The sequence below is a fragment of the Sinocyclocheilus anshuiensis genome, unplaced genomic scaffold (genome assembly GCF_001515605.1).
Source record: "Sinocyclocheilus anshuiensis isolate Anshui unplaced genomic scaffold, SAMN03320099.WGS_v1.1 scaffold188, whole genome shotgun sequence".
NCBI classification, from domain to species: domain Eukaryota; kingdom Metazoa; phylum Chordata; class Actinopteri; order Cypriniformes; family Cyprinidae; genus Sinocyclocheilus; species Sinocyclocheilus anshuiensis.
The window spans coordinates 1,023,114-1,033,807 of NW_015555768.1; the positions used below are offsets into that span (position 1 = coordinate 1,023,114).

Below are 10,694 nucleotides of genomic sequence, written 5' to 3' on the forward strand. Positions count from 1 at the left end.
TCTCAAAATATCTTTCCTTATGTTCCACAGCAGACTCCATAAGGGTGAGAAAATGATGACAGAATTTTTATTTAGGGTGAAATATTCCTTTAAGAGAGATAGATTTTACACCTGTAACTCAGTAACAGAATTCAGTTTTCTAAACAAAACAACACTATTTCTTGTAACATTTTTACAGAATTACCTAAAATAACATTTATAACAAAACCCCTGTGTATACTGTAGAGCATCTTAAAAAATACACACTGTTCTACGAACATAATTTGGTCATAAAGTGAACGGAGTTTTCTGTTGCATGTTGTCGGCAAAGAAAACACAATAGAAAGATGTTCTACTTTTTGTCTTTGTCTTATCGCAATTCAGATGGCAAGCTCACAACTCAGGTAAAATCGAATTTCTTTTACCATGGCTCGGTAGATTCAAATACAGCACCTCCACTGAACAATGAAAGGAAACACTGCTGTAAAGTAAAGGCACTGTATTAAATTTCACAGCTGCTCTGTTCCAAATTTACAGCATAGCTGAAGTAAAAGCCACAGATCTGACATTAATCCATAAACATAAAGGAGGAAATTAGCAATTTAACTAAAACTACATATTTTACACTCAAAATGCTGAGAATTACAGCCCTTAAAGTGGTCTTTTGACAGACTAAATGCTCTTTTTTTTTTTTTTTTTTTTTTTTTTTTAATTCTGACCATTAGCAACAATTCTGGCAACTTTCTGTCTGTCATTATATAAAAACCCTGGAACAGACTGTACAGATGGCGCTGAATTTGAGCTGTTTTTATCCCCTCCAGTAAGAATATTCTCACACACACACATACACACTGGTTATGAGCATCAGAAATATTTCATGCCACAGAGTTTTCATGCACGTCCCAATATTGGGAAGGAATGACTGGGACGAGCTAGAGATGAAACGTAATTATGTTGTAATGTTTGGTTAGACATGCTTAACCACACTAACTTTGATTAGTCATCATTAATCACATAAGTCGGCCAAGTTTGTACATTTTCTGCATCAATTGCATTTGTGGAATATGGCGGAATGGAGTTAAACATGATAAAATGTATTAAATGTAGCATTACAGCCTAAATATTTAATAAATTAAGACTTTTATGCATGAAAGCTGCAGAACGTTCAGTGGAATTCTGCGGATGCAGATTCCATGCAGGTTTACTGATAAGCTAATAATGCAATCCACTATGGGCATTAGGGCTGCACGATTAATCAAAATAAAACTGAAACTGCGATATGGCTTAGTGCAATTATCAAATTGTGATTTAATTAAATAAATATAGGCACTGTATTCTTACACACAAGTGGCTCATTATCCACAGGTGTTTGCAGAGTTTCAGAGCAGCTTGGTTCGCAGTAAATGCTGCTCCACACAAACTCCATCTCTGCTTCTGCTTTAGATCCTTTTAATGCATCAATCTTCACATATTTGTAACGAGAAGCGCTTATCAAAAAAAGAGATGGTTAAAAGCGATAGTTCACCTAAAAAAAGAAACTTCTGTCATCACAAAAAAAAAAAGGTATTTTTGAAGAATGTTGGCAACCAAACAGTTGATGACAGTATGGGGAAAAAAATACTATGGAAGTCAATTGCTACCGTCAACTGTTTGTTTGCCAGCATTCTTCAAAATATCTAATCTATCTTTTTTTTTTGGTGAACTGCCCTTTAAGGGCTCCATGTGGTTTTCTATCAAAATAAAAGTTTGGTAATTTAAAAAATTAATAAGGAAATTAAGACATTAGCAGTTGTAATGTAAAATAAAATTATTATTATAATACTATTTTCTTTAAATACTCTTTTTTTAATTTTAAAGTTAAAATATAACAATATAATTTTTATTTAAAGGGGTCATATGATGCAACTTCAAATTTTCCTTTCTCTTTGGAGTGTTACAAGCTGTTCATGCATAGATAAGATCCCTAAAGTTGCAAAGACTAAGGTCTCAAATCCAAAGAGATATTCTTTATAAAAGTTAAGACTTGTCCACGCCCTCCTAAAACGCCTCGTTTAAACACGCCCCCACATGTCTACGTCACTGTGTGGGAAGATTTGCATAACACCGTTATGTTATGTAACACCGTAACAATGTTCACGCAAAGAAAGAAGGCGTAACTTTTATTCTCGCTGTAGTATTGTTGTTACCGCTGCCGCCATGTCGTGGAGACGCTGTGTGTTTCGTTGTGAAAGCGAAACTTCTTTGTTTGGCCTTCCAAAAGAGGATGATATCCGCTTCGTAATGCCTAGAGCTGATCCGTGCTGGTCGCTGAGGAAATACATCAACTTCGCGTTGTGGATCGCCGGATCGGCTTTCACCGTGGACGAAGCGGAGTCCAGCCCGGGGTCGTCACATGTGGTTGCCGCAAACCCGCCAGCCGCTCCTTCGTCGAATCTGCCGGCCGCGTCGTTCTCAAGCCCGGCGGCCGTTCCTCATTCAAGCCCGTCGGAGGAGAAACAATAATGTACAGTATGTGGAAATTAAAGTGTTTTTTTAACCTTAAACCGCATAAACACACACACCAAATACACAAAATAATGTTCTTTTTAGCAACATCATATGACCCCTTTAAAAGTTCAGTATTTTTATATTATATTTTATTATTATTAATAATGATAATAATAATAATAATAAATATTATTATTAATTACTTTCATTTAGTAATTTTTATATTTGTATTTAATAATAATAATAATAATAATAATAATAAATTATTATTATTGTAATTTTAAAATTGCAACCGCAATTTTACAGGAGGAAAAAATATCACAATTACATTTTTCCAGAATCCGTGCAGCCCTGATGGGCACTTTTCTATGCTTTACTGGTCAAATGCAACTGCATCCATGTTCGGTAAGATAAACCACTGTATGCCGAGTTTTGCACTAGAAATCAAGTGTGGCTTCCGTGTTATAGTGCAAAAAAAGTGAATATTACCGTACCAGAATCACTGTGTGCTCCTGTGTCCTGAGAGCTGATGGTCTCACTCAAGGTCTTGTCCCCGCTGTTACCCCCTCGCAGCGTCAGGGACAGCTGCCGTTTGATCTTCCTCATGCGGTCCATCAGTGGGGGTATGGGGGGACGAGATGAGGGGGGTGGAGGGGCTGCCACTGTTCAACCGCCCTGTCAGAGACACACAAATGCACAAGCAGGACCTTACAAGCTGCTTCCTGATTCATTTGATATCCTCTGTGATTACTGGACAGAGCAAAGTCATGTATTTTCAAGGACGCCGTCCTCTTAAGACTGTAATGGAATGCGTTAACATATTCTGGGATAAATATTAGCTTAAAATTATGTTAAGACAAACATGGAGCAGAGAGGTGATTCAGAGGACAAATTTGTTTATCTCATAACGTTATTTGAGCGGATGGCGCTAGTACGGAGTGGACATTAAAATGAGAGACAGTAACTGGAAGAGGTTCATGGTGAGAGATCACACCTAAAATAAACAAATCACACAGCCAACTGTAATTGCACACATAAGTAATGATTAGCAACAGTGTTTTCACACTCATCATTCTAAGTGTGATTGCTTTCATTTATAAATCAAGTGCTTAAAGGATTGCAGACGCTGCAGATTTGAGTGTTTTTAGGCCGGAAATGCAAGGAATCCAACTGGGAGACTCGGAGAGGCACAAACAGGGTAATAATTGCAACAACCGAGCCATTAAATGAGAGTATATGCAGAGAGAAAGGACTAAACACATTAATGATCACAGACCAGACTTGAGCATGAACATTCATCTCAGTTCAGTGAAATTCAAAGAAAATGGTGAGAGATTATGGGTATGTTGAGAATAACATATTACTCATACTTTTTAGCAGTATGCACAAAACACCCAGATGACCTACTAGGATGTACAGTACACAACCAGAGCACAGTGAGTGAGATACCACAATGCATTGCATTCGACTTGACCTTCCATTTGAAGTATGACAATAGAATTGGACGTGATATAAATCATTAGCAGGGTTGCATACCGAACTCGGTACTTTTAAGGGTACCAACCGAATTGCGTCGGTACTACCTAGTACCGATTCACGTTAAATCAATAGGTGCTAAATTTCGGTACCTGAGAACGCATCTGGGCGCATACGCTACAGAGAGAGAAAGAGAGACCCTGTGACATGAGGTCACCCCTGCAACTCGTTCAAACAACACACAGGGCAAGTCAAAATGTTGTAAAGTGTGGTTACATTTCTAGGGCCATATGGTTTCTGCGAAAACCATTCATAAAAACGTAATTTACTCTATAGCGCGGAATGCCACGGAATTCGTCAATTTTGGATGAATAAATCAAAAGTAGGCCTGCCACTTAATTCGAATCACGATATGAACTAATGTCTGTAAATATTAAAATGCAAAAAGATGGTTTAAATATGAATCCTGCATGTTCCGCTTGCCTCTGCATGTATGAATGGCAGAAACGCGCTTTTGTTTACTACACAAATTCTGAAGCACGCTTACAATGAAGCACACAAATTCTGAAGAGGCTCGCGGTGATTTCGGCCACTGCTTCTCACTATATGACGTCATGAACACAAAAACTTAATCTCCAGAGCTGCTGTGAAAGTCACTTCGCGAGAATTTTACCGTTTCATTTGAGAAAACTAGCATCATCATACTGTATACACACAGAAACTTCATGGCAATCGGTCAAAAAAAAAGTACGGTTTAACATGTAACAGAAATATATTACTCTTGTATTACTTTTGTACAGTATAATGTACATCTTTAAATATTCCACATTTAAATAAAACAACTAAATGATGTAATTACACAGAGTAAAGTACCGAAAAAAGGTACCGTTTAATCGATTAATCGAATGCGATTGTCATGCGCATTTTGTTAGTAATGCCGGTTCTGTAATCAGCAGTAAATCATCATCACATGCTTTCAGATGGAGCAGCATTTACTACACAGAGCCGTAGTTCACTGACGTTACGCAAAAAATTCGCAGATGATTTTATTGCGCGATTATGAAATCAAAGAAATCGTTCGCGATAATGACAGCTGTTTGCATAGCTTCTCAGTGAACTACGGCTCTGTGAAGTAAATGCTGCTCCATCTGAAAGCATGTGAGATCACAGAACCGTGCTTCACTGAAAGATACGCATGACAATCGCAGCTTCTGTCGAATTGCGATTTCGATTTCATTTCGATTTATCGTGCAGCCCTACTGTTGGGTACCGGCACCGAAATTCAGGTACCGATACCAGTACTGTACCGGTTAAAATGTGAACAGTACCCAACCCTAATCATTAGGATCTCCTTCTTCACTCTATACTAGGCCTATATATCAAACAGTATATAGTATATAAAATGAGGTAGTATTCCATTCAACACAAAGCCTAAAAGAGAAAAAAAAACAAAGTTACCCTCAGTGCTTGTGGGGAACACAGGGTCGTCTTTTTAGGAACAGCCAAAATGCCAGAAGGTTTTGCCTTTCCTTTAGACTAATCACATGCTTTGGCACAAAGATGAGCCATCAAGATCAACATCAAGAGTTCATCTTGACCGCAAATCCAAGCTTTGGGTCCTTGGACTTAATGTGACCCACTAACAAGGTGCCTGAGGACGGGATTGTACTCAGGCACAAGATTTCAAACACTTGTTTCCTGTGCAGATAGATATCACGGTCCATGCTAAGAGAGATTTAACAAGTAACGGACCAAATGTTCTTTAGAAATTTTGCTTAAAGATTCAATATAGAAGTTGTCTGAACAACTACACTGAACCACTCAAAAGTCTTAGTTTGTTAAAGACTCTGAGCAATTTAAAACATGAAAATACATATCAAAGCAGTATTTCAAGGTGATAAATCAATGTAAAATCCAAAATTGAGGGGTTTAAAAGCACATTGAGCACAATGCATAAGATTTCGGATCACGCAAGAGACGAAAAAACAAAACCTTTCCCAATTTTGTAACGTACAGACACTAAATCACAATAATGAAAAGAGGGTTTTAAGGAACTCTAAAGCAAACCATTGGAAGGTTAACACCAAAAATACTATGAATAGCTGAAATACTTGAAATAGTGAGAGTGGTGTTTCCTTTCCCCCCTGAGGGGGAAGCACGGAAGCACACGACTGAAACCCAAGATGACAAAAAATTACAGATGTTGAAAAGAAGAGCAAATAAATGGGGACAGATCCAATGGTAATCAAAGCAAGGCATTTGAAGCATCTTAGTTTTATTTATCTTACCCATAAATTCAAGATGAACCAAGCAGCCTCAAATCAGATGTCCTGAATCAGACAGGAAATACAGGACGATCCACAAACCTTCGCTCATGTTTACAATAAACCAATGTGACAAACAGCTCAGAATAGGAACTCTTACTGTTAAAGGACACTTTTGCGTAATATTCATCATGTTTTGCATTTTGAATAACAATCAGTCATGTGCAATGTGGTTGAATGGCTGACAAAGCAGCGCAAATCAGCTGCTCGGTGCCAAGATGAATCTAGTCAATCCCTAATCAGTTCAGTAATCAAGGACAAACAACACACAGTTATATATACATGAGCTTAACCGGTTTACCCTCCACCATTTTTGCTCAACACTGGCTTCATTCATGACCTGGTGAGTGATTGCAGCCCCAGAGGAAAGCAGCAGCGGTCTACACCAGGTTAAGGGCCATTTTCAGCTCACTGCAAAGTCTTAGTGCTACTTAATCAGGGTTGATGACTATTTAAGTCTCTTTTCATTACTGCCCGCGGCAGTCGACCATCAAAACAGCATGCAGGACAGCATTCTGTGGGCCCCAGCTAGAGCTAACACAGGACTAACTGCATCTCAACTGTCCCGCAAACAGACTGGCAGGGTTCAGTTTCAAAGCCAAGGTGATTCTTTAACTGACCTGCATTGATACGGCGCAGACTGAGGCTCATTTTCCACTCCATAGGTCAATAAAAGCTTCATGGGGTTCAGACAACTGACAGTGACAGCTTGGTCTTTGTCCATGTGGATGAGTTTACAAACCTGCCCAGTCAAGTGGCAAAAAGCGGCCTGTTTTCTGTAAAACAGAAATCTGATCATATGCAAGAGAGTTAAACAAAGCACCGGTCCATGCTGGCCACAAGCCCCCAACATCCCTCTCCAACCAGACTGACATGCACCCAAACACAAGGTGACACCCCGACAGGGGTGACCTTCATAGAGACTGATTCTGGAACACCAGGTCCAGAGAGCACTACATCAACCAGCCTCTGAGCACAAATGTGTTTGTGTTGCTGTCATTTCTCTGAAAGTGTCCGTACAGCACAGCACAGCACTTCATCAATATTATGCTGGTGAAACATGCCAGGACTGAAAAAAATCAGCCTGCTCATGTAGGTTGCTTTCTAATTGGACACTGTTATTCATTGAGGCATTATGGGCTCTACGATTTTCAAATAGTTAGTCAAGAGCAATAACGAAGACGATTACAACAGTCGAAAGAAAGCCGAGGATGCAGCCTTTGTCAATTATGCCTCAAAGCTATGGAACACACTATCAAGAGATATCAAGAAAGTTGCTATATTTTTAAAAGAAAGCTAAATACCTTTATTTATTTTTTATTTATTTATTTTAGCTTTTAACTAGCAAATTATTTCTCTGGTACATTCTATGTATTATGTTGTCATTTATTATTATTTGGTTTCAATTTCCATTTTTGTTATGCATTTTATATATATTAATTTTATATTTTGGGGTTAATTAAGGCAGCTGCTCGCTAAATATTTTTAGAAGAAAGCTAAAAACCTATTTTTTATTTCAGCTTTTAACTAGAAAATGATTTTTCTGATGAATTCTATGACAGGTTTTACTGTAAGGTACTTCTTCATGAAGGTACAACCTTCCAGTAGGTACCACTTCTATTTATCAGTCAAGCATGCCCAGATAATTTATTCCACTATCACTATCCACTATTTAAAAAAACAAAAAACGTAATTCTGCAAGCAATGCACTTTCCTCTGGAATTATTCTAGTCTTGCTTCAAAGCCAATTATGTACAACACGGAAGTCAAAGGTCAAGTGCTTTCCCTAATTCTCTCAAATAAGCAATCAATGGAAACCACCACTTAAATTTGGGTTGATGAATGCCAGTTAACTAAAGCATCAAAATTATGCATGCTACAACAGTGTAAGTCTATTTAGGTGAGGAAAGCAAAGTTAAAGACTCCTAAACCATCTGTCACAACCTAATGATAATATTCCACAAACCAACCCACTCAACATGCACCCACGCCTCCAACATGCCATTCTGAATCAGACCGCCATCTGTCAAACATGCTCCTCCATCTGACCAGAACTGAGCCTTTAATGGGAACTTCTCGTTACCGCATCTTATTCAAGTTTTGATCGAGTGGGACTGAATCACTCTTCCTCCTTCCCCATTCCATCAGTGTAACTTGCTCCAAAAGTGGTTTCACCTGCTGGGAAATCAATGTGAGCTGGAAAGATCATAATGGCATTTTTATGCCAGAAATGGGTTAAAGTACAGTTTTACCCCTAGATAACATGCATTCGATACTACATATTCACAACTATGACATAGACTTTTATAACACCATCATGTTTTGAATGAGTGTGTTATGCTTTCATCACTAGATGCCATTGCCAACGTAAAATACGTCATTGACAATGTTTCCTCTCTCTTAAAGGCATTTAATTAAATGTTATTATTATTATTTCATAATATGTTTAATATTACATTTTTTAATATGTTGAACAAAATTGTTCAAAACTGACTTTTAATAAACACATACTGTATAAGCCCGAGGTACTTCAGATGACATTATTAGAAAGCACAACATGACTGAATAAAACAGACGGCTCCCTCAAGATAGCATAATTATTCAGGCAAGCCATTAATAAGTAAAAATAATCAAATTAAACATTGATTGCAGCCGGACTAATTGCTGACTAATCCACAGTAAACCACACATAAACACGCTAGCCAGGTTAGCTATTTAGCTGGCTTTAAAGACCAGCATTAAACGGCCATTGTACAGGAATGCGAGAATGATTCCTTCTTATTTTTATTCCTTCGTTTTAGCTTTTCTGTTGTCCATTCGCATATATCATACAACAATCTTTCGGTTTTCATTCAGACAGCCCGACCGACCCAAGCAGGATATCACACACAGACTGTCCGGCTCGAATTAACTCACACAAAAACGGCCTGAATCTAATGTTCTGTCCCATTATGATGCGTTTTCCACTTTAAGATGAAATATCAGAGTGGGACAGGACGATCTCCGGGATGGTTTTCTTACCCGTGGAGTTGAGATCCGTATGTGCTTGTGTCAGTGAGTGCGTGTTGCTCGTGTAATCTTAACAGTAGTAATAATATCCCAAAGCCGCCGAGCGCTCCCAATAGTCCTCGGCCATGATCCTCTACGGCTGCTGCTGCTGCTCGTCGAGTCTCCACTGCTGCTGGAGCGACTTCTCTAGACCCCGCATGTCTCACTTACTGCTCCTTCTCTCCCGACATTGCTAAAACGTTACAGCAGCTGTTCCTTTCCTTGCCAAATCCGGACTGGATCATGGAAGCGACAGAGCAGCTGTGAATAGACTCAGGAGTCACTCACTCCACCACCACCAGGACTCGTTGGATAGGTTGGGGAACATGTAATTATGTCATTGAGCTAATTCTTGTGTAATTAATACGTTTTTATGATATATCTATATTCCTGAGTAGGTTGTTTCTGTGTATTATGCGTCCCTGCAGAAATGTGCAGAATCCCTGCAGAAATTTGGATACTAAGTGAAAGTGTCCACCCCTAATAAATTAAACTGGCTCATAGTGGGCTGACCCGAATTCCATTCAAGCAAGTTAGACTGTACCATTCGGGCGGAATGCGCAGGGGAGAAGCAGCGGGTGTGCAGTGTCTAATGCAGTATGCTGTGGGCCACTGCATGTCATGCTGAGTCGTTACATATTTGACATATTATTTGTTTACGAAATTACGTTAAATTGCCGTTGTTTGTAACAGGATCAGATTTATCATCAAAAAGGCTTCTAAATGCATCAATGCAGAGCTACGTTGTTCCACCCTAGCTTAAGAAATAAATAAGTGTAAGTGTATCATTGTATTATATTAGAATGGTGTGTACTGAAATTTAGACCGTTTATCTATCTAATAAACATTTTTTTTTAGAATGGTTTGTATATATATATATATATATATATATATATATATATATATATAACATGAATAACCTAAAATTATTTCCAATAAATTATTTATAAAAAAAATTAAAAAAATACTTCCCTTATGGTACATTTAGTTTACTGTAAAAAAAACAAACAAACAAAAAAATATATAGTGAAGTGACATGACATGTGGCCAAGTATGGTGACCCATACTCGGAATTAGTGCTCTGCATTTATCCCATCCAAAGTGAAATCTAAAATCAATTTGAAATAAAGCCTACATACCCTTTACATGTAAATTCAAATTGCAGTGTATCTTGCAATGTCTACTTTGAGCACTTTAACCTTATTAGAGCATTATGTTTTGAATATCCAGCCTGATTCATAATTGCAGTGACAGCATTGATTTATATGATAATTAAATAGGATGGGTTAGGAGAGCTGGGGGAAACCTAACCTGAAGTGTGTGTGTGTGTGTGTGTGTGTGTGTGTGTGTGTGTGTGTGTGTGTGATGCTGCGCTGTAGA

The 10,694-nt window shown here is 38.2% G+C and overlaps 1 protein-coding gene across 2 annotated transcripts in view; it reads right to left on the minus strand.

The window, feature by feature from the left end:
* The window catches only part of LOC107674341 (cyclin-dependent kinase 16-like), a 28,687-nt gene extending 19,078 nt beyond the window's left edge, over positions 1-9,609 (minus strand). For both annotated transcript variants that reach the window (XM_016468293.1, XM_016468292.1), the window contains exons 1-2: positions 9,288-9,609; positions 2,961-3,141 (exon numbers count right to left, since the gene is read on the minus strand). In XM_016468293.1, coding sequence (XP_016323779.1) covers positions 2,961-3,081 — 121 coding nt within the window. In that variant the 5' untranslated portion in view covers positions 3,082-3,141; positions 9,288-9,609. The remainder of the gene's footprint in view (positions 1-2,960; positions 3,142-9,287) is intronic.
* Between the last annotated feature and the right edge of the window lie 1,085 nt (positions 9,610-10,694).